We start from the raw sequence: 25,726 nt of genomic DNA on the forward strand, positions 1-25,726 counted from the left end.
ACTTCCACATATCAAATTATAGTGCAATATCGGCTAAGTCATGTTGAATATGATGAAAAAGAAGTGAAGAATAAATGTCTGATTAAAATTAATAGTAGTAGCCAGACATTCAAAATACTGTAACGTTCCCCAGATTACACTACAACCCATTAAACGTCCATGGATGCTTCAACACCGTGTTCTCTGAGGTGTTCACAGGGAAGTATCCACGCACGCTACAAATGCCTGAGCTCAGTGCAAAAAGTCAGGCTCCCCTGGAGAACCATGCAGGCAGCTGCACCTTCACTGCCTCTGAACCTTGCCCTCTAATTGTCCTTAAACTCTTAGACTTAGGATCCCCTAAATCCTCTAAGATTGCTACCCTCAGAAGGCTGAAGTTATCCTTTGTGAGTACTCCCCGATGATTTTGCTTAGAAAAACAAGGAAATATGTTTAGTTGCTACCAAAAATGACTGCAGGTGACTGTACTGGATTATATATAATAAATATTTCTGTTGCTAGGATTACCGGACACTGGGGAAACAAAACAAAATGAAGACAATCGCTGCCTTTCAAACTTCAGTCATATTGTTTGCACATATAGTCCTATTATACAGATTGAGGAAATCCAGAACAAGAGAAAGGACTGGATCTTTCATTCTTATTTAATTTACAAGTCAAAATAGGACGTGTTTCAGGACGGCAGATCCACTTGCTTGACCTGAAAATGAAATTATTTGTTAGGCAAGTTCTCCACTAATGTACCTGGCAGCTATAGAGAGAAGAAGAGAATTGGAACATCTTAGCACTTGTTTTTGTCAATGGCCACAGAGACTTTGCAGAGCTGACAGCTGAAAAATGACGGTGCCAGTTCTGCCACAATTCCATTTCTTTCAGTGGTACTAAGCCCGCTTCATGACATTCCTGGTAATGAATCTAACCAGGAGGTAAGTACAGTACTGATGCATTACTCTAACTGTCATTTTTTACCAAAATCATGCATTAGCCATCCCTTTAATTTCATCCTTTAGAAGGCAGGTTTCTTTTTTTTTTTTCTTTTCCTTTTTTTTCCGAGCCTTTTTTAATCCTGTTACTGGAATCTATGTATCTCTACTGTCTGCACGTTGTTTTCTGAGAAGTCCTTCATCACAGAAGGAGACACTGATAATCACTAGGTGCCTTTTCTGAGCAGCTGGAATTCCCCCCTCATTCAATTATCAGCCAGATCTGACCCTGCCCAGCTCAAGAGGCCACTCAGATATGGGAACTTGAAGACAGGAGGTGGTATGGCCAAGAGATGAAAATATAACTACAGGCAGTTGGGAAAGCATGCCATATTATAATCTTACAGGATCGTGTCATCTTCGTTTTTTAAAGTGAATCATTATAGCCACAGGAAAATATTTTTTTTCTCTTTTATTAATTGCATTTGAAAATAGTAGAAAAGGATTGTGTGTACATGTACTTGCCTGTAGTAAAAAACAGGGAGTATTAAATAACTGTAATAATAATTCCCTCAAAGTCAGCCATCTTTATTCCTATGCACCAGTCCATTTGAGCATTCACAGTCTTCCTTTCCACCGCAGGGTGGTTAATTAATAAACCTTTAGTTAATTGAGTTTTCTGCCTGCCAATTCCGCTGGGGTTATTACTTAAACACATGCAAACTGCATTTCCATTTAGAACAACTTTCTGGTTTTCTCTCTCACATTATAAGTACAGTAAATGTAAATTTTCTGCATTCAAACATCAGACATTAATGCTGCAGTGGTGTTCACCCACTACACATCATTACTTGCAATCTACTCCTTATGACAAATGACCTATGCAGTGCCAGGAACTGAAATATGTATTATATCTGCAGAACTGCTTAATCCACCAATTTAAAAAAAAAAAAAAAAAAAAAACAGAGGTCTCAGGTGTCTTTCAAACAAACAATTTTTCCCTGTAAAAAATTATTTAAAAAAAAAAAATAGGAAAGTTTGTCTTTTGGGTGGGGGTGCTCCTTATATTATACAAATCATTTATCACTGGAATTTGCTAAAAAAAAAAAAAAAAAGTATATCTCTAGCTATAAACAGTTTGGGAGACTTGAAAGAAAAGATAAATATAATAAAAAATATAAATGGTGAGAGTCAAAAGAAACCTTTGAAAATTATAGAATATGTGAATAGACACAGCAGATACTGGAAGCACCTTTTCCTCATTTACAAATAGGAAATGGAATAAAGACACAAGTCAGTGAAAATACCTACGGCAAAGAGAGAGAGCAAACCTACAGCCTGGAGTCTTCACACAAAGAACCACAAGCACACATGCAGGTGGGCCAGCAACTAAAACCTTGTGCTCCTCCAAGGAAAGCTGTAGGTTATGTACTGGCAAAATCAGCTCCCACACACCCTGCCCTATGGAAGTGCTGGATTGGAACAGTCAACATGAGGGTGGCAGGGAATCCCCATCGCCACAATATTTTCATCCATGATCTCAACCCTGGAGCCATCAGTAAAGATAACACTAAAAGCCAGCCTGAAGAGCACTTTTGCATCTAAACACAGACAGACACACAGTGTTGAGCACTAACTGTTAATACCTCCACAAAGGCAGCAGCTAAATTGACAATTGATGGCAATAATCCCTCGTGGCCTTTAATGGCCTTTGCTGGACCTTCACCAGACCGGTAAGCAGCCTAAATGGACCCACCCCACCGGAGACCACTGCTAATTTTCACCACTAGAGAACACTGCTTAAAGGCTTATTCAAAGCCACCAGCGGCAAGGGAAGGGAGTGGGGGAGCAGCTTACTTCCGCCCTTGCCGCTCTTCTCCATGCGGTACTGGTAGATGTGCAGAGTGAAGAGCATGTGGGAGTTGCGGTGATCCTCCTCGTCGCAGTCCCGCTGGCTGCTGCGCCGCGAGGCGATGGCGGCGTCGAGGAAGAAGGCCGCCTTCTCTGCCGTGGGGGCGCGGAGCTCGCTCTGGTTCTGGAGCTGGGGGTTGACACAGGGAAGAAGTTACCCACAAACTTCCACAGGAGTCAACACTATCAGACAACAACTGCAGTCAATGAACACTGTGGATGCGCTGGCTTCTGATGGGACTGGGGAGAAGGAAGCGCCCTGTTGAATGAGACCTCCTGGCACTGGCAGGGACACTGCCATGTCCTCCAGGTAGCCCACTACTGAACCCAGGCCCCATTTCTGAGGGTCGCTGCTTGGGGTACCTCTGGTGGCAGTTGTTACAAATAAGCCTAACATCTGTCCTGCGGGCTGGACAGATGCACACATTTGTTCCTCTACTTTTCCAGAATTTTAAGCCGTTCATTAAAGTTTGTTATTTTTGCTGCCTGTTTTTTTCCTGCTTTGGCAATCACTGTGTCCTCCTGACGGTTAGAAGATAAATAAGCTATTGTGGATAACACATCAAGCCCAACAGTTGGTGAAGACTGGCAGGGGCAGGCCCACGTGTTATTCTTCAGAAAGTGTTAGAAGGGAGCAGTCCACAGCCAAATCTGTGTGATAACAGGACTGAAGCTTGTGGTCAGACCCAAAGTGTGTGGAGAGAGGCACCGAGGGGAAGACACTTTCATACCCCTTCACACCACAAGCCTTGGCACCTGCTCACAAGATAGAGCAATCCAGTAACCGGAGCAAGACAGGTAGTGTGCATACATTCGTATTTGCTGGACCTCAATTGCCACCACCAGCCTGCTCTTATCTCTCCAGAGTGATAGACAGCATAGGAGGGCAGATATTATTAACCCACCATAATGTTAGGAATGCATGTGTGTTTCATATCACCTAAGACTAGCCTGCCTGTGGAAAGGACACGTGACTGTACAATCCGATGGCATTAGTTTTGGCAGTATGCAGAACTGGCCCACAGCCCATAGGATAGGCTTGTTTTGTCTGGCTTAAATACAGTGAGGAATTCCCATTCTCGGGATTTGCTTCCCTGCTGGGTAATGTAGCAAAAAGTTAAGTTCTCCCTAAGGAGGGCAGTGCTCCTGCCTTCCCTTTGTGATCATTAATCAGCCCAAGGAGGAATAATGCCATTGCTAGGCACGGGATGGGGTAACACAGCCGCATGCTAAGCTCTCTCTAGAAAGAGAAAGGGAGGCAAGAAGGAGTTAACCCAGCGAGCAGAAGGCAGACCAGTCTGTGGACGGATCTCACTAATGTAAGCAACAAGAGAATGTGCACACTTGGAAAGGCCCAATGACAGACAGTATGACATATGGTGATTATTCATTTGCTATACACACTGCTGGTTTTGCATATCTGTATGGCTATAATATAATCTCCTGCCTTCAACCGAGGATTTTGAGAATTCAGGTGTAGGACATGACTCCAGAACACTGTTATGTCTTGCAAACACACGTAAAAAGAGGTTTTGCTCCTACTCTAATTCAGTATTTTACACTGCAGAGATGCACAGCCCTCTCATGGAGCTACCTTTTCTCCGCTGATCTAAAACAGTTCACATTGTATATGGCTATTACATCTGCATGTATGTAAAAATAGTCTACTATTGTGGAATATTTATTTTTATTGCTATTGTGCTTAAATACCTTAGAGAAGAATTAAGCTCTAAGGAGGGGTTATCTGTCACACAGTTATGCAACATATGTAACATGCATACATATTCTAATTCAGATCTAAACCAACCCATCTATCACCCCAATGGGAACTGTGAAGACTTAAGTCTCCCATCTATACTCACTGAACTGCACCCATTACTAGATACCAGGGGGTGAGATCTCTTGTGATAATGTAAGTATTTCGTGAAGCACTAAAACTATGAGTCAAGTGAGAATAAGAACTCTAATCATCATTTAAAACCAAGAAGAAACTTTGCAGTCCTTGGGTAAAACCGAAAGGATTGAAAATACGCTCTCAGTATCTCCAAAAGGCTTAAACCACAAAGAGATAAAACACAAAGTTTACTACTTGCTGTTTAAAATCTCATGATTCACAACTTTTGGGGATATGAATCATAATTCCTAGATGCTTGCAGCTGGAAACAGGGAGCAGGCAGACAGGGTCTGTTCCCTCCTCCCTCCATTTTCCCATCCCTGGAGAGAATTGCTCTGCAGTTCCTGGTTGGATGCAGCCGTTGCCTTTAAGGTTGAAAGAATGTATTGAAGCTAGTTTGCCCCCTCCTCCCCCTTCATCTGTTCATACAAAAATCAGATTCACTTCTTCACAGACAACAAACTGAAAAGATAAGCCTTTCCTCCCCCCAACCAAAAGGAAAAAAATAATAAATAAAAAAATAGATAGCTAGATAGATAAACAAATAAATAAAAAGGGCTGCTGAGACTTTCTAGTGGTTACCCAGGAAATACATGAACCAGTTACTCATTCCTGCTAAACCTCTAAACCTGAGAAGATCTGGAGTTATTCTTGGCTTACCCAGCTCAGGAATTTATGTCTTGGCAGCAATTAATAAGTAGCGATTAATGCTTCCTACAACATTGCTAATGCAAGTGCTATAAATAATGTTTATAAAGAGATAAACAGCCATACTAATGGCCTCCAGCTATTTGTGCAGTACTGTAAATATTTTATCTTGTTGTTTTACAAAAGAGAGATCACACTTTCTTTTTTATTTTTTTTTTAGAATGAGGTGAATTTTTGTTTGCACTGAATGCTTTCACATTTTATTGCAAACACAAGCCCCTGCTCAACATCAGTTATACCAGAGGTACAAATATTTAGGCCAGGAGAGCAGATGGCCCTGCAGCTGCAGGTCATAAAGTTCTTGCATGCTTTAAAGTAAACACTTTCAAGTCTATAAACTTTGTGCTCTGGGTAGTTCTTGAATTTGAACCATCTCAATAGCTCAAAAAAAAATCACGTTGCTTGTTTTAGTGTAAAATGAAGACTGGATTCACCTGCATGCCACAAATGGGGTCCTCACATAGGTAGACACCTGGGGACTGGCCATCCTGCAGGCTTCCTGTAGCCACTTCAGACAACAAGTCTCTAAGATTTTCTTCTTTCCCCCACACTTCCACTGCAGAAATTCGGACTGAGAAGCGGGCTCCTGTCTTCTCTTTGCGTTCATTAATCAGCTTGAAGAGCCAGGAGATGGCACAAGGGATTATGCCAAGGTTTTGCATGGAATCATCCTTGCCAATCATGGTGTATGACTTCCCTGTCAGGAATGGGGAGGTGGAGAAAAGATAACAATGTCATTTCCAGGACCTTCACAGCCTTCTGCTAAGTGATATTATCCTGCATCGGCCTCATGAAAACAACTTCTTCACAACCAACCAGACAGCCAGAAAATGGAGATAGGCAGACAGGCAGACAAATAATACATGGAAAATGGAGAGCATTTAAAACCAACAGATGAAATCTTGAGACACTTTCAAGAATTGTAACCTCGTGTATACCTCCGACATTCCCCGTGCCCCAGGCAGGGTCTGCAGGTCCCTACCACACAACACTGCAGACAGTACCATGGGTGAATAGTGAGGAGAATTGAGCAGAGCAGGAATGCCATGGTCTATAAAATTCCCTTTAGATACTTTAGATACTTTAGATACTGTGTGATATATTTTGTATACCATTTTACTTCAAAGCACTACAATATGTGTCATACAGTGGGACTGGCATTGACATAACCTTGGTCCCAGGATCACAGAGATGTAACTTTATACAGAGAAGAGAAAAAAAAAAAACAGGTACACGTGGTCATTTGGTGCAGAAGTGGGTCCACAACAATAAATATTTCATATGGACCTAAAGCTTCCCCTATTTTACTATTATTTTATTCTGCACTTATAATTTTGGCTTGTCTCTGCTGTAAAAGTTTGTTGAACAAGAACAAACAACAAGTTCTATCTTGTGCTGCTTTAGGTGTCAGTATATAGAGACAAGTTTTCTAAATTTTCTAAATTTTCAATTTATTCCATATGTTGAATCTATGTGGAAGAAGAGCAGTGGACAAAATATTTTTAAGCATGTGTCTGTGGCAGTGTCTGTGTGTGTCCACGGTTGGTGGAATGGTGATGCAACTGCAGAGACTCAACTCGTGCTCCAGTAAAGCTGCAACTAAGCCATCTCTCTGAAGGACATGTAGGACTTGTGAGTCACCAGCATCTGATGGCTTTCTTTTCCATCTCACTTGTCATCTACTGTTTGGCAGGTCACACAGGATTAAATATCCAAGTGTTTATCCTACTGTTACTCCTGTATGGTCCAGAGGGGTCCTGTGGTTAGTTGGACAAGTGCCCCTGCTCCATTTATTGTACCAGAGCTGGTGGGTGGTACTGCAGCTTTTGTTGTATTCTCCAGCTTTTGTTGCATTTAAATTGGGATAATCATAGCCTGATACAGTTTGATCTTTGTTATCACTTGAAAAATGGAATTATCCTTTTAAGTTGTGTGTGTATATCTGTTTCTTTGAGACAGTAAGAAATAGAGATCATTGTACCCATTCACAACAAACCCTTGTTCATTAAAGAGACATTATTTTCAAAATACTTCTCAATAAACATGAACAAAAAATATGATTGCTCATAAAATACAGTTATTTCAAAAGAAAAGTTTGTTAATGATAATGATTCTCCTTTTCATTGTCTTTCCGTGAACACCTGAAATGCTGTTGATGCAAAGAGTGAGTTTTGAGTAGTTGGTAATATTCAGTTAACCATTAGAATAGGATTTCTCGGAGACAGAACAGGGAACAATAATTAAAGAATTGTCTAATCTGGGAATAGGAGAGAAAGCATATGATTTGAGTGCCCAGTCACTGCACTTGAACAGTGTCACCACAAACGCCGAGTACTTGAGTGGATACACTCAGCCTTTACCCAGCTTGACAGAAGTGTTTTGGCAAAGAGTCTCCAATACTAGACACGTTTGTAAAACTATAGATCCCTATTGGATCATCCATTAACAATTGAGGAGAATACTAACAATTGCTGTAGTGCTCAGGGGACTGAATAAAGCAAGAACTCAAAGACAACCTCCGCTTCAAAGAGCATGTTGTCCATCATTTAGACAGTATGCAGAGATGAGAGACGTGCTAATGAAAGGTGAAGGTGTAGTATAAGGCCACGCACGCAGTGTACTACTTTCAAATACAATTACTATGCACAGATAAATGACGGTTTGTTTTCCCTAATCTCGAGCATTAACAACCTTTGGTTACAAATATTCATTTTGCTGTTCAAATACGAAATTTAGCAATACCAACCAAGTTTTGCATGGCCAAAGCAGAACACGCAGCCATCTGCACCATTGACCACTGACTGGATCACTTCAGCCACAGTCCCAGCACATACTTCAGCCTGTAACCAATATTAAAGAAAAAAAAAAAAAGAGAGAGAGAGAAATTAAAGAAAATAATCAACAATATAGGAAAATCAACAGAGTACTTTCAGTATAAATAGTCATAATGTCATCAGTGCTCCAGATAGCATGCTAAATTATCAAAAAGTCTAATCTTACTTGTTTCATTTGTGTGACCGATACTATTGATGGTAATGGCATTATTTGTGTAAGCACATGAAACAAGACTTTTGCTCTCTCAAGGAAGTTTCATTTGCTGAGTATCAACATCTGTCGTGGGGTTAAACAAAATACACATACTATAAAGGGGATGTGGTTGGTTTGATAGATCTGTCTATTAAGGAGTCTTAAAAATATTTTTTTGTTGTTGAAAAGGAAATACTGAGAAATTTTAACAGGTTCTATTATTTCCCCAATTATGGACTGAATTAATTTCCACTAGCAGGTGGGTAAGAAATGTAAGGGGGAAAAACAGCATGTTTGGTATTACCTAGGTGACATTTCTTAATTTTTCTCTATTTTACTATGAGTCTTCCTAGCTTTTAGCAGCAGTAGACTCCATCCTGAAGACAGTAGTAGTATGTTAAGAGGTACAACACACAAATTCACCCAGGGCATTCTTAGAGTTAAGGTTCAGACTCTCTGGTCTACTTTACTCTTTCACTGTCTTCCTCATGGCATTTGTAAAACAGTTCATCAAACCAAAGTCTAATAAAAATGAGAAATCTGATTATATACTTATGGAGATATGTGGATTAAAATCTCCAACCTTCTACTGTAAATTGTACAATAAAACAGTGTACAAATAATCCTTGACTTCTTAATGAATAGAGAATTGTATTAGAGAACTGCCATTCTGATCAGATTGCTGTATACACCAAATAATCCGTTTAAAATATACAATAATTTGTTGATATTGAGGATTTGCATTCTAGGTACCATTTAGCACATTTATTGCATGTATAATTTTAGGACCAATTGTTTACAGTAAAGAATAAAGAAAGCACACAATCATTTAGATATGATTTAATAAATTGATTTCACTGTCGATGACACTGATGGATCAAATTCGACTCTGGTCTAACTCTACTGAAAGTACTGCTGCTGCAGCTGAAATCAGTCTGGCTCTGGTGCATTCTATTGTTAGATAACTGTTCTGATCAGACTTTGCCTACCTGTGATGCATCTTGGGGAAAAACTGCATCGAAAGCAAACATCTTGGGTGGAACCTGGTTGCCCCTTTTCTGAAAAGCATTCTGACCTCCACAGGTCGCTGGGTCATAGAGTGTGATTTGCTTCTTACGGGGATCGACTTTTAAGAAAGAGCTGGACTCAGATGTGTCTCTGGCAAGCGTGGAAGAAATGCGCACCATGACTTTGACCTGTCAGCAAACACAAAAAGATGACCACATTTGATGAGACTGTTGGATGCACTAGACTCTTGTATGTTGAATGAACTTTCCAAAAACACTCGACCCAAGCCACTCGACTCACTTTGCTGTAGCTCCATGGAAGTCAGTGAAGACACAGGAATGATTACAGATAGAACTTGGTCTAAAATGCACATTGCATAAAGCCAGAACTTGTCTCTGTCTACTTCAACAAGCACCTCGTGTATTTAGAATTACAAGGTACCTCATGGTGTTTTAGTGCCCATGTTACTCAAGTACAACGATGAAGTATTACATCACCTTGTCTTACTCTCGGTATAAATTGAAAAGTAACTGTACCCTAGTGGCCCAATTAAGAAAGCTGAAATGTAATCTAGGCTGCTAAACTATCAGAACTACTGCAGTTTCTACACAGTAGTGTGATCAATAAGACAAGCACATAAAAGCCAGATCTGTAATTTACACCTTTCTGATTCTACCCAAATGCAAAAAGATGAACTGCTCGCATCTAAGTGTCATCATCAAACAGTTGTGAAAAGAGCCCTGTTTTAATGGTCAGATTTTGAAATCATCATCAAGGGAGTGAAATGTAATAAGTGATAAAAGATTTGTTAAAACATGTTAGTTCACAACTCATTAAATGGCTACATAAGACGTTATTTCTAGACAAAAATACATCTTCATGGATTTAATGAGATTATACTGCATCATTAGCCCACTTGGTAAGCAATTTAGATGCAAGTAAGACAGATGATAATCGGTCTTGTTTTGGTTCTCCCCATAAATTCACTACCTGCAGACAAATCAGTTCCTGAACTTTACAGGGCAAACCTCACCTCTTTGCCAGCTTTTGCCTTCTAGCCACACATTCATTTACTTTGTCCTAGGGCAGACTGACTTTCATGCCAACCAGAGCTTTTATCTAATTGTTTCGTTCTAACTATACCTCAGTTGTATTAAAAACCACGCATGGTTGGCATGCAAGTCACCATGAAGAGGCACCTCAGCACAGGGTGGGCACTCAGCCACTGCTGGGGATGGCAGAAACACACTGGGAAGTGTAGCTCCAAAAGTCAAGCCAGGCTGTGGTTCCTGTCAGCCTCAATGAGATTGGTGCTCTTCGTATGTAGACCTCATTTCATGCTTGCCCAAACTCATCCCACATGTAAATAAATCATCTGGTCTGAGAGGTCAAATGTGGGAAAATTCATTTTTTTTACACAGCTCCTCTGAAGATAATAGAATGAGACCAGAAATCAATCTAGATTGTTCAGTATTTTTGTGATGTCGTCTCTATATGCTTGTGAGTCAAATTGGTAATGTGAATACAATTTTAAACCAGGAAAACAACTTGTCATTAGATGGTGAAATGGTCAAGAGTCTGATTTCAGTTTTACATGACTAGTTGAGGGGAAAGAGGAAGAATACAGCTTGGGTGTGCAGGGGTTCTCTTTTCAACCACTCAGCTCAGCAGTTATGAAACCTAACACCTAACCGAAAAAAGCCACTTCCAACATTTTGCCCAAGGCATTAATCTAATTAGCAGAGCTAATTTCTACTGAGGACAAAGACCATCAACACCCCCAGTCAGTTGTAATGAACTGGGCCTGGTTTATTTCAGCCCTAGGTGTCCTGGCAGCTCAGAATAGAGGCACTCGTCAAGTAACCACAGAGGGGAGGGAGGGCAACACTGAGTCCTGGAGGAGAAAGAAAACTAAAACATATAATCATAGAATATCCTGAGTTGGAAGGGACTCACAAGGATCATCAAGTCCAAGTCCTGGCTCCACACAGGACCACCCAAAACTCAAACCAGGTGTCTGAGAGCATTGTCCAAACGCTTCTTGAACTCCTGCATAGTGGTGCCATGACCGCTTCCCTTGGGGAAGCCTCTCCCAGTGCCCGACCCCCCTCTGGGTGCAGAACCTTTCCCTAACCCCCAGTCTGACCCTCCCCTGTCCCAGCTCCATGCCGTTCCCTCGGGTCCTGTCGCTGTCCCCAGAGAGCAGAGCTCAGCGCCTGCCCCTCCGCTCCCCTCGTGAGGGAGCTGCAGGCCGCCATGAAGTCAGTAATATCAGTCTTCACCTCTTTTCCTATTTTCAATTTTAGATGAGCTAGGTTTTTCTATTGTATCCTATTTTGAACAGATGTCACTTTATAAGAGTATTAGACTGATCTTCTAGTAACCCAATTAACTGCTATTCTTCAACTAAATCAAATAAAATACTCGCTCTAGTTTACAAATCTACTTCCCTATAAGTTTACGTGCATCTTTGGCTGCTGTGAATCCATGTCCTCCAGATCCTTGATCATTATGTGTAAAGGAGAGCTAACTGAATACCCCAAGGGTAAGTTTTTTGTTGTTTTGTTTTGTTTTTTAGAAAGGAAAGTAGGTGAAATCTAACAACCCTTCATATATAGGTATGAATACATTCTTTCTGCCCTCAAACTGTATGGATGCTTCATTTCAAGTTCAGCTACCAGTTTTGTACCAGTATAACATCACAAGCTTTGGGCCCTGACTTAAACCTCTTCACACAAAACCAGAATAATACCTGTCACTTCTTACTGAAGTAATACTGCAAATCCTCCTAACTTCCAACAGCTATAGTGATAGAAGCTCAAGCATCAGGTTTGTCTTTCCCTGGAGTAAAAGATCAATTTAACTGAAATCCTAAAAATTTAGTAGCATCAGATAAACCGAATGAACCACTATAAAAAGGAACTCATCTCAGAAGTCCCAGGAGATGTCTAATGACATAAACTTTCTGACCATTCGGCTCCTCAGCTCTAGCAAATACAGACAATTCACAAGAAAAATACGCTATTGCCATGAACCTCTGTATTTCCTGTGTATTGGGGAGTTTTATTTTCAGATCTAATTTTTCCTGTGTGTTAGGGCAAAGGAATACTGCATTGACTATATGTGGGTATCCTGATAACCGAGCTACTTCTCATTCTGAAGACAGTTTGTTTGCAGCTGGTATGAAGAGGTCTGCGCACCTGGGCCTCAAAGGACTGGCAGTTGCCGTTAGGTAGGCACTCTATTATTAAACATTATTATGCATGTAACTTAAACCCAAGGATTCATGCAAAATATTTCCCAATAGCAGTTAGGATGACAGTAAATCAACTAAGCTACAGCAGTAGAAACGATAGAAGAAGACGGCCATTTCACAGTCTTTCAGGCGATTTACGACTGGGGGATAGCAGGGGGAGGTTTGGAGTCCGTGCTGACCCCTGCAATCCTCGCCACGGGGGAGGCAGTGCGAGAAGAGGAGAATGTAATTCAGCCAGCTATGGGGATAGCACAGGAACTTAATGGACTTAAAAGACTTCGGTTCAATTTAAGGAACAGACAGGTTGAAGATCACAGTGACGCTCTGGGGAAGGCAGAAGTACAGTATGGTTAATTTGAAACTAACTGAACAGTGAAGTTTAAGAACTCTATTACTTTACGCTTGCAATTTATATTTAAATAAACTGTAAATTGAACTTCTTCTTAAGAAGAAAGCAGGTTTTCTGCTTCACTTCCTATGTGTCATTACTGCTTTAGTCCAATGCTACAATTCTCCACTAATCTCTTGTAATTGAAGGGTTTAAGAGATACCACTTGTGATTAATGGGACCACTCTGTCTGCCAGAAATTCTTATTTGAATCCCAGTGATCGGGTCTTGGCAGCGCCCAGCCTTAGACGCACCTCTGACTGTTTCTACAGGGAGAGATGAAAGCCCTCTCTTGAGACATGGGCTGCTGGTAAAACAAACAACCCGGGTCTAATTTTGATCTAAGTTTACACTCCTGCAAATCTGGCTGAACTCAGCAAGAATTACCCTAGCTTAAGAGTGGAGAGAAAGAATAAAAGAAAAGGTCACTTGTTCTGCATCATTACTGTGCCTCTTCTAGGACATAAATTCACTTCTTAATTCTGCTCATGCCGGAAACATTTGTTAATGTATTTTCTCCTGTGAGATCACAGGATTTGATTTGACAACTATTAAATCCAACAGGACTCCCATTTACTTCTCTGGACATCAGTTCCTACCTGGGAATAACTGTTCTGTTCTTGAATGAGTTTTACAGTCATTTACTTCCGCAGTATTATACCTGATATGCAATGGCATAAATAAAAGCAAAATTGGATCTGTACTGCTTAGATTTCCTCAACAGGGTTTCTTTATATTTCTTGCATACATATTTATATTTAATTTCTGTGCGTAATTATATTAAACTATTTTTAAAAAAATGCATAGATGTATAGATGTTTTCTGAATTTATATATAACTATATATATGCATTTTTTTCATAATTTTCTCTCTATGTGGTAATTATGGGCATTAAATAGTCACTGTTCATTCATGGGTACTACTCAGTAGCATCAAGGGAACATTGCTGTAATATCACAATGCTTTCGTACCATAAAAATAAACACAGACCTTTTAATTGCTTCCATTGCAATTTCAGCTGCCTGAACCATATTCCTTTGTTTTCTCCTTTTTTATCTAGTGCATCCCTACAAATACATCAACTATTTCTTGAAGATGGCATTTGCTAATTGCACGATTTTTTCCTGTTAAACTCAATTTGTGACCTGTCATGGACCTTTTGTTATGTTCTTTCTCTGCAGAGAAGGACAAAGGTTCAGCAAGCTCTGCAGATTCAAACAACTGGTGCCATTGGAAAAAAAAAGAGAAAACCTAGTGCAGCCCCAGCCACTGACACTCCCATGTCTCCTGTGCCTGCAGGGGTCTGTCTGGAGGACCAGCAGTGAAGTGAGTGCGGAAGAGGGGAGAGGTAAGCTCTGTCAAATCCGTACCAAAGAAGAATAACTACAAGCAGAGGCTGGAATGAGGCAATGGGGATATTATCACTTCCTTCTACTCTTGCCTGTAAGATTTCATTTGGGGTTCATTTATCTAATTACTGCAGGGATAGGGCTAGACAGCTGTTGCTTTGGGCACTGTGCTTGCCTTTATGAGCTGCCTTTCTCATCAATCATTCGAGCAGCTTCTGCTGGACGTGTGCTGAGTAGTGGTGGGAGGCAGGAGCTGTGATGCAGTCATGGGCGAGACAGGCCAACCGGGGCTATTGAGCTGTATTAGCACTCCATCAATGTAATGGCAATCACTGGCTGCAGGAACAGCCTTATTGGAGGTTAATGAAGAGTGGGTTTTGTAATTTCTCACTGTTACAGTTGTAAATAATGGTGGCAGGCATGCATTTTTGTTGTAGTCAGCCACAAAACACTACAGCACAGGAAAATCTATGGCATCCCAAGTGCTTAAGCACATACATGCTTTTGCATGATGGATGTAAAGCTAGAAGCCTTTCTACAGTGCCCAGAGAATAGAGAAACAGTCTCTTAAGTATTTTCAAGGGTCTTTCCTACAGATCATGAGACAATTAAATGATTGTGCTAAAATGAAATTTGGAAAGTTAAGATAAACAGACGGAGCAAGAATGAGACAAATAAAGATTTGTACGAGTGGACAGTGTTTTAATGGAAGTCTGCTGGTCACATTTGGCAAAAAAACTACAGTAAATTATGCTGATGTATATTGGTCAGGAAACCATGTGTACATGGGCCTCATTCTCCTTCCTCCCTTTCTGTTCTCACAAAGGTAACTCTTGTAGGTGTCAGTGCCTCACTTCAGCAGAAATTAGAAAACAATCAGGCCAGATCACTCACATTCAGTGTGGAAAGGGCTGTCGCTATTACTGCAAGCAACAAAATACTGCTCTGGAAAAGCAATGAAAACAATTGAAAAAAAAATCATTGGGCTCGCAGGTCTTATTTTTTTTTCTTTTTTTAACAACCGTCCCTCTGTTTCTTTCTCGTGCCATTGCTAAAACTAGTAAGGAAACATTTCCTTTACTGGCTCATCAAGCCCATCCTGCACAGCAGCTGAACTAATTGGCACTTCCAGCAATAAAGGGGAGTAGTTTACATGCGTTGTAACCAAACACCAATGTTGTTATTCTTATCTTAAGAACTTACCCTTATCAGGGTTGTATCTTTTTGTTGATTGCCTGATGTAACTTTATTAATAAACTCAGTAAAATCTGGTGTGAAATACACTCAGGTCACAGGGCATGGCTCGGTGACCTCTGTCTTGTTTGTGTCAGCAGTAGCTTTGAGTCTTGTTCCTGTAATTTGGTAAGGCTGAAAGACAGTGCTGAGCACCTACACCATCTGAAACCAGCATGTACGTCCCATCAGCCCAGTCACTCAGCTCTCACACTGCTACTTCAGCATTTGATAGATAACACAGAGCATTGCAAATTTGTTCTCTTCTTAAAAGAAAAAAAAAAAAAAGACATAAGGATCACCCTACCCTGTCATGGAAACAACCTTTCCCTAAATTTCCCCTCATGCCAAAGACATTCTGTGTTCCTTGTTTTCCTTTTGTTTGATTCTGATCTCTTTGAGGGAAGTCTGCATTTCAGACCTGCACAGCTGGGGCAATCTGTGTGTTGCCTCAAGCAGGAGGAGGATTTTTCCCAGCTTCTGACACTCTCCACATGCATCCACAGAACCGTATCTGCAGCTATGATGGAGCCAACAACAGCCTAACTGAGCTCATGTGTGGGGATGAAATTTCACCTTTTTTTTGGAGAATATCTATAAGTGGCACTGTTACAGATACTTCCATAAGAACTGAAAAACATAGAAAAGCCTTCAGCAGTCCCAGCATGAACAAGACAGGATCAGCTGGCAAATCATCCTCCCTGCAGTAGATCTGCAGATACATAAGCATGTGCCCACTGGTAAAGTATGCAGATGCCTTCCTTAAGCCTCTAGCATACTACTACTGACAAAAATTTGCACTGACCCTCTCACTCTGGTAAGAGTTTATTTTTCTGAGCTGAGAAGCAAGTACAGATGGCTGCCATGAATTTCAAGTGCTCCTCATTTCCTTGGCATCAGATCTCTTTACCTTTCAAAATCAAACCAATATTTTGCTTCACTTCAGTGACCTTTTAGAGTACAGCTTCCCACCCCTTTCCCCCTTCCTTTTCTCATCTTAATACAACCATTTCACAAGGGTCTTCAGATAGGGAGCATTTGTCTAGCAAATGAAACATGGCAAAACCTGTCCTCTGGCACAAAACGGCCAGCATCTTTTCCTGTAACTTTCATCCTCTGATACGGTGTGGCCATACCAATGGTCTACTAAGGTGGTTCCTTGCCTGTGATCATTTTTCAACCATGCCTGGAATTGTCTGGGAGAGTGGTCTACCAGCCCAGTATCATGCCAGGGACCTTGTTATCAATGCAGGAGTACAGATGATTGAGTTCCGGTGCCCAGGAAATGTTTCCTGGTCCTGTTTAATTGACATTATAATCCTAGCCACAGAACACTGCACAGCTTGGCCAAACTATCCCTTGTTTTAATACAAGAAACTCAGGTGGTACAGTACTGGCTTTCCAAGCAAGTGATGTGCCAAATGTTGCTCTGTTCACATTCCAACACAGCTTGGCATCTGCAGACCATGCAGAGAAATCAACAAAGCCCAGCAAGCACATCTCTGACACCAGTAAAGGCAAGTCTCCCTAAAGCAACTCCTTTCCTCCCTCTTGTGATCAATGACAAGGCAGCCTACACGGGGTTATGATCAGCCTCCATGGCAGGAAGGAGCAGGCAGCACCAGATTAGCTGGCTCCTTCTCATAGGCTATGCTCATATCCCACTGCAGTGCAGAAAGACTAACGGGATTTTTGTTTCACCCACTCAAAGTTCCCTCTTAGAAACCTGCCCTTCCAGCACACCAGAGCTGTACTGACGTGGTTGCTGAAAGGACTGGTGTGGACAGAAAGCGGTAGCAATAACAACAGTAGCAGTGTCTCAGACATGCTCATTGGTAATTATGTTTGCTGTAGAGTTTCAGTTTCCTTTCTGTGAAGCTATGGGAATGGTGCACACGATGTGGCTTGGTAAGTGTAAGCCGGCAGGTCATCTCAGGCCTAATTAGAGAGAGGGTAGCATCGAGGGCTTCGCATTATACATTCTCAGGAGAGCAGGAACTCCCAGATGAACAAGGCTCTCTGTTTTTTGTCTCAGGAAACAAGAATCTCGGTGGAAAGAATGCAGATAAAAGACAAAGTTTCTCTTACGCGTGCCTTTGAGATGTCTTTCCAGTGCTAGAGAGACAAAGTATATACAGGTATTGCACAGAAGATGTATAATCACAATTGTAAGCTTTTTCATTATTTATAAAGGTGATCTTCACGACTGCATACAAAAAAAGATTCCCCAGTCTGCACATAACATTGTATGGCATAGCACCATAAATAATGAGTAGGAATGCAATCAAATAAGAAGGATTTACATTATTTAAACCAAGCTGGAAGAGGTGAAAAATTACAATTTAATGTATATAGGTGTTGAAAAAGATGCGTAGAGCTTTGGAGTGGCAGTTGGTAATGACAGCCAGTAAATAAAAGGGACGGTTCATGGTACTTACTAGGAAAAACATTTGGGAATTCATGTGGAAAAAAAGAAGCCCAAAGAAAGTAAGGGGCTGGCATTGCTAAAGACAGTCCACATAAATGGAAGGAGATACAATCATCACATTAAATGAGATATCTAATATGCATTTGAATATTCAGAGAAGAAATAGAGTCTCTAGAAGGGGAGCATAACCACCCTCCAGTGCTGTATGTGGCATGAAACATCCAGCAAAGACTTCAAGGATTAGAGTTAGATGCTTTAGCAAGAAATTTAATATAGTATAATGTCAGTGTTATCAACAATAATTCCTTATTTACCTGGAAGCATATGAGATCTGAATTTGACCCTTCTTAGGAACAACCACGAACAAAAGGAAACTCAAAAAAGGAGCAAATGATAAAACCAAGGTTCTGTATCTAAGCAATGAAATTATTTATATGGTTAGTAAACCTTCCATCCAAAGATCCTGCAGGGCTTTGCAAAAGCTCCTGACAGGATTACGACCTATTTACAGTTATGCTGATTTTCCAACTGAAGAAATAAAGCATAAGAATAAATGAATCATCCAAGATCCCAGGAAATGCTTGTTTTACTTAAATAGACTACCTGAACTCTAGTTCTTCCTCTTCCTATGGTGTAACTGTAATATTTCCAGGGGCATAAATATGACATTAAATCTACCTTTTCTTTCATGTTATATCACATCTAACACTACCTGCATGCTTCTGCTTTGGCAGTGGTACAGGAAAGCACAATAGCTACAGAGCCTTAGCAGCCAGCCACTTAGAATTAATGAGATCCATTTGTAATGCTATATATTATCTATAATTAAAAATACATTTGTTGAGACTTAAAAGAAATATGCGGAATGAATTTTTATGGTGGGCTTGATTCCGCATGCCTCTGAAATGAACAGGATTACTTACTGTGCTTGGGACAAGAAAACAAAAGGCTTTACAAGCTGAATCTAAAGGTTCACATAAATATGTAATATCCCATCTCCAAAAGGGACCAACCTTGTGAGCCTCACACGGTGGTGGGCTGCGCTGACATCCCACTGGTCCCCTCATGGCTGTGGCTTGACAATACCTGCCTGGCTCACTGTGCCAGCGTGGTCCATTTCCTTCACCCTGCGTCCTACCAAGACACAAACTAGAGGGACCTCCTAGTGTCAAGGGAGAGCCACAGGCCCTGATGATCCAGCTTGTAGTCTGAACCAAATCTTACCAGCCTCTGTAAGCTTTTAGCACCTACAGCATCTTCTGCCAAGTATTCCCATGCCTTATATACATTTCTCATAGATAACATCTTCCTTTTATTATATTTTTTAAAAGAGTCCGCTACCTGCTTACTTTATTTGATGCTGCCTAGTTCTTTAAATCAGAAGAGACAGCTGTCTTAAGCTCTCTGGGTCCCTATGAGTTGCACAGCACTCCTCATGCTTCCCCCCAACCGTCCACGATGTAAGCAAAGCCTTATTTGATTCTCATTAAGTCCTCCATATCTCTTACTAATCCTGCTGCTCTTCTCTGTATCTCTTCCAGCACCACTCTGCCCTTTTTGACATGGTGCACAACGTTCATGGCGCAAATGTTCAATAGATTTCTTAATAATAAAGCAGCATACAGAGTATTTTTACTTTGTTCTTTATGCCTTTCTTAACTAGTTCTAACATCCAATTGCTTTCTGACCAGTAGAGATCATGGAGCCGAAATTTGCAGTAGCCACTAGAAGGCACTACAACCTGACTCTTACCCCTGAAGGCAAGGAAAGCCAACAACATTTCTCATGTCTGAGAAAATTTGTTCCTAATGCCGGAGGATCAGCAAACTCTGCTTCTGGTGGTACACAGATGCTCTTACTTACTCAGAAAAATCCAAAAACATATTATCTAAGTCTATGTTGCCACTGCAAATGATCTCTGTGTTGTACTCTGCGGCATTGGTTCTTGGGCACGCATCTGACTACAGGAAGGGTGCAGCTCATCTCCGCTGCATCCTGTGTTCCCATGGGAAGAAACACAAGCATGCAGGCAAGCAGGATGGTATGGTGCACCTAGCACTGATCCTGGTCTGTCTGACCACAGAACCACGACGTCAGGACTGTACATCTTTCCTCATGGCACAGACACAGACAGTGTAGCAACCGGCTATAGCCATCTGGCAGAAGCAACTGCAAAGAACCAGAAAACCCAACTTTGTTGAGTGCAGTAAATGTGCTTTTTGTACCAAGTGTAACTAGCTAAATGATACCAAACCAGAAAGGCAGACAAATAGACAGACAGAAAGAAAACTAAACAGGAATCCCCAGGGGAAAGCTAAATAGAAACAGTACTTTGACAAATGAAACTTGCCTCACATCACAGTGAGCAACTAACTTCTTACACCATGGTTGTGGTTTATGGCATAGCATTACTACTGACCCTCAACCTTGATCAATTCAACTCTGTAGCATTGTTCAACCAAGAAACAGCCCGCAAAATACCCATCTGCTTGGTGCCGCTTACCACTAATGATTTCATCCACTGCTTGCAGCCTTGTTAAATGCCTTAATAAATAACGGCAGTGTTTGTGAATGGACTGGGTAACTATAAACACTTGCCCTGGAATTAATATCTACCACTTGCTAGTAGTCTTTGCACATGCCCTAAGACATAATTCTGCAATCTTAACTCAGGCAAAACTCCCATTGTTTTCAACTTTAACTGCCATTTCCTGACTTTTGCACGCTTAACCATGCAACCTTAGCATTGCTTTAACGCTGATGTTCACCAGCAGAATAATTCATTATGTTGTGTGTAGCTTAGGGACTGTGTAATTCTTTCTAGCAAGTAGCAGCCTTTAATGAATGGCACCTGATCAATAATGCAGAATTCAACATTTGAGAATAAATAAAAATCCTTTTTCATGAGGGGTGTCTGTACAAAATGTCAAAACCATTTATCAAGGGTCCAGACTGATAGCCTGCAGCTGCTGTCCACAAGAGCTATAAAAAAGAACTTTGCTGAGACCTGCAAATATGTTTTTTGTGTTGAGTGTAATTAGCTTTTTCCATAACCAAGACACAAAATAAGGACTTACTGAGTATAAATGCAATGGTCATTACAAGAGCTGTTTTAAAGCAAAACTTTGTCAAAATAGTACTTTGTCCCTAAGCTGCTAGTTATACAGGATGAAAAATGCATTTGTATTTGGGTTTCAAAACCTCAGATTAATGAAGCAATCAGACAAACATTACAACAAAGAGAATGGTAGGAACTTTACCTCTTCCTGATATCTAAGTGAAGCACATATGGAAGGAGTAAGTAGTTTTGATTGTTACGGAAAGCTTTCATTTTTCTTAGTAAATGATCTAACAGAGAAGCATATGGCAACTCCACCTCCTTTGCTGATAATTTGCATCCAGCAGTAAACAGAGTAGCAACAGTTAAGGTACATAATCACCTATGACAGATATGAGCAAGATGATGAAAACAGGAGTCTAATAAGTTTGCTGCAGTCCTGCAGGGCTTAACAAATTTTACTGTAGCTGCTAAAGTGATCCTGCCTCGTCAAATCCTAAAGCCAGAGCAATCAGTTTTCTAGATATATTATTTATCTGAGTAGCTAAGAGTGTAATCTCATTCTGGACTCTGTATCCAAGCAAGGCTCCCTCCATTGCACCTACTGCGAGGATGGGAATTACGTCAGCCACATAAGCTTCCTATCCGAAGATCAGCAGCCTAGGAAGCCTTTGCCTTTAGCTAGCCTGAACTACACTGACAATGTGATTGCTTTCTTTTCTGATGCAGACGGAAAGAACAACCTGGTGGTGGATAAGAACAAGTGGAAGACCTCAGTGAGGCTGAGCAGGCAACAATTCCATGTCTCCCTCCTCTTTCTCTTGGACGTGGGAGACAGAGCTGTCTGCTTCATCTCCTCTGCACTCATGAAATCCACGCTGGTCACGGTGATGTCACCATGGGTCATCAACGAGACCCAGCATTCTCAAAACTGAGATCACTCAGCAAAGGCCACAGTGCCTCTGGCGGGCAGCAATTCCTGCAGAGACACTACATCACTGTTGTCACTAGCGGAGGTATCCTAGCTATTACACCGAGGAATTTGTTCTTAAATCCATCTCTTTAAAAAGTCCTTTTCCACCTACTACAAAAATGTCTATGGTAACACTGCTATTTGTCACGGGTGGCACTGCGTGCCATACAGTGGCTATGAAAGTAGCAGTCAGCACACAAGTTTCACAAATGATTGAAGCAACTAGCCTTCTCTTGAGCAATAAAAGGATCTCCCACTTTAAGATAATTTATCCTCCATGCTTGTCACTACTGTAGCTTAGTATCAGGGAAGAAATGATCTTTGATGCCTTGTAACATTTTGTCACTCAGCACAAAATAGAAAGATTAATGAAACCAAAAAAAATAGGTTGGTTGTTTTTTGTTTTTTTTTTTTCTTTTTAGAAGCATCTTCCCACAATATTTTAGAGCATAGGCAGAACAAATAAGCAAGGTAAAATATAGCAGAAAGATAAAAGGGAGAAGATACCACAACAAATAACGCACAGTGGATTTTTTATGCGCAGCATAGAAGGAAGCTTGATGAAATATTCACACTCCAAATCTAAATGTGATCCTCAGTCAGCACCATGTGGTAGGCAAGGAGACAGCTCTACTGCCTGCCTGTCTGGTGAGGGATGGTTTTATACCACAAAACCTGAACAGGGTATGTCTGATGTAAGTGAAACTGCATGAGTACAGACTGATCATATACATCAGTATGAAATGTGAGAAGCACAGAAAGGGAGTGTGGCCAGGGTTGGGACAGGATCCAAAGGAGAGTCATGCCAACCACAACAATATTCAGATTTTTCACTGGTGGAGCCAAAGCCAAAACTTGGATCAACTTGGATTTTCCTCATTTCTTTCACTACACAAAATCTTTCCAAATAGTTCCAGGAATTGACAGTGTACCACGTTTAGACAGAATGGACCAAAGATTGGTCCAGCTGGAAAGTCTCAGGTACAGTCACAGACATTAAGGCAAGTACTGTGGATTTTTAATTGGCCTTCTGAGGCACTTGTCTTCATCCCATGTCGTCCAGCACTATAGCTGTACATTAGCCCTACATTTTTTAAGGACTGTCATCACAGCAACACTCATCTGGGAGGCAAACCATGCATCTCTGTGCTTACTTCTCTAATAGCTAAGTATTTTTCATTCTTACAAAGTATCTTTGCTACACAAGGCAAAATTAAGTTATAGATCTTGTCTTTGGAAAGAATGCATCTCCACTTATGGTATATTTACATCTGGCTTTTGATTCAGATTATTTACTAACGTAGATCCTAATAAATGGTAATCTGTCATGGTTCATACACCACCTTGTCTATTCCACTACTCTTACTGTATTTCTGTTAAATGCTACATATCGTACCTGACTGCATGTGAATGCTCATTAGCTAATATTCAAAACAATTTAGGGTAAGAATATTGCATATAAACTCATCAATGTAAAGGAAATTCACTCTGTCATTAATTCCTACCAATTTGCCTACATGTTGCAAGAAACATGTTCTCTGTCAAGATGCTTGAGGACATATCCCATTCATTGTGTAATAACAAGACAGAGCAAGGTACATTTTCAATGCAGTGACTAACTCTGGATCTCCTCGGTAGTGTGGGATTCAGTAAACCTCTTAACATTATTTTAATTAAGCTGTTACAGTCCATCATGTCAAAACATAAAAATACAGATTATATAAAACTACATTAGGGGATCTCACAAAGCCCTGATTAATGACCTGATAGGTTGTAAAATGAATCCGAACTGTAAATTTATACTGAGGGCTTTTCTAAAATGTGAATTATTGACTTGACAGATTGTAATAACTCTTTCCAAACTATTCTGGTCTATGGTTCAAATCTTTTCTGTATAGCTCACTGACATGCACAGTGAGTCTAATTTACTGTGTCTCTTACTGCATGAACATCCACAGACCGCAACATCCTCTAAAATGGATTCTGAAATATTGCAAGTGACCAGAAGGACAAAGGCATGAGGAAGAAGATGTCATTTATCTATAATGACTTCCAGGTAACTCAGAATCCCTCCTGCTAGCTCACCTGGCAGAATAGTTTCTGCCATTAACGAAGCACACCAATGCCTGAACACGATACATGAAATCTACTTTACGCATCAGCCAGCTTGGCTTTCCAGTGATTTCATTAGAAAAAAAGGTGGTTTATCTGCTGCTTCAGTATGCCATTATTTTCTACAGCCCTAACACACGAGATGTTTCTAATACCTAACAGACTACATTTAAACTGCTATTACCTGGAGCCTCAAAAAAACACTTGAGTCCAAACTTCTTATCTGGACATATTTTAATCACCTTTTAATACCTCTGTAGACTGGAACAAACCTCAGCTCATCAGGCAGGAAAACTCGGGCACTGCAGGGGAAGAATGCATTCTGGATTACATGGTGCTCAGCCCCTGCAGCCCCTTCAGATGAAACTCAAGCCACTCAATTCTGCCAACTGACACTCACTGTTGCAAATATTTACAGAAGGCATTAAAATATCATCTCCTCTCCTCTAGACAGTAGGGACAGTACACTCAAAGCCTATCTTGCCAAACCTCTTCAGGGTGGCATTTATTTCCCTGAAGCTATAATTCCAAACTCAGATCAGCCAGCAAATTTTGTAAAATGCCTTATTTTCCTCTTGGTAAGAGAAGGACTCTCAATTATACCTACTTTTTTTTTTCCTTTATCTTGTTGCAACATAAGCAGTTGAAGCTCTTTTAGTTACAAGAAATCACAAACATTTTAACTTGACAACTTTCAATTACATCTTTAAAAAAACTGAAGACTCAGAACTTCTGTTTTGTCAGGACAAAGACTTTGACCAAAATACAGGTTTTTTTGCATAGAAATAAAAGTCTCCATGACTGATTTTTTCTGAGAAATGCTGAAATTATTTTAGATGAATTCTAAATGTTTGTGTTGATAAAACAAAATACTTTCCTCTTACTGACTGTCAAAATACATTATAATGTGTAATGTAAAGTATATTTTCATAAACAGAAAGTCATTTTGAAATGAAAATTCTCCATACTTATGGACTACCATAATCTCAAATTTGTTTTGTTCCAGAAAATAAATTAAAACGAATTGGAAACAAACAAACAAACAAACAAAAACCAGCTATTTCTAGCTCAGTCATTGGTTCAAGTTTCAATCAATTCAGTCCATTTTTAGATAATCTGATTTGGTGACTACTGGGGAGTAGCATGACATGACAATGAGGAGCTATCCAGAAATGTAGCTACTAGTACAAAGAATGACGTAAGATATTTAAGTTCATGCTGTAGTAGAACCAGACCTACTAACTGGACGTGTATTAAGCACTTAAGTACTGAAAAAGTAAAGCAAATCCCAGCATTAAAAAATAATTATTAAAATTTCACATCAGACTTCAAATAAACGAGGAAAATAAGACTGAGCAAATTGATGTCTCTAAAAAGAGTTCTAAGCACATAATTATATCTTTTTGAAGTAGTGTTAACATGTATTTCATAGAGCTAATCTACACTTTGTTACTCTCT

The 25,726-nt window shown here is 40.4% G+C and overlaps 1 protein-coding gene across 8 annotated transcripts in view; it reads right to left on the reverse strand.

The window, feature by feature from the left end:
* KIF26B (kinesin family member 26B) overlaps window positions 1-25,726 on the reverse strand; it is a 293,782-nt gene that overhangs the window by 55,094 nt on the left and 212,962 nt on the right. For all 8 annotated transcript variants that reach the window (XM_080586714.1, XM_080586713.1, XM_080586717.1 and 5 more), the window contains 4 exons: window positions 9,453-9,659; window positions 8,183-8,276; window positions 5,871-6,133; window positions 2,781-2,964 (listed from right to left, as the gene is read on the reverse strand). In XM_080586714.1, the coding sequence (XP_080442840.1) occupies window positions 2,781-2,964; window positions 5,871-6,133; window positions 8,183-8,276; window positions 9,453-9,659 (748 nt within the window). The remainder of the gene's footprint in view (window positions 1-2,780; window positions 2,965-5,870; window positions 6,134-8,182; window positions 8,277-9,452; window positions 9,660-25,726) is intronic.

The sequence above is a fragment of the Anser brachyrhynchus genome, assembly GCF_964034855.1.
Source record: "Anser brachyrhynchus genome assembly, chromosome: 3".
NCBI classification, from domain to species: domain Eukaryota; kingdom Metazoa; phylum Chordata; class Aves; order Anseriformes; family Anatidae; genus Anser; species Anser brachyrhynchus.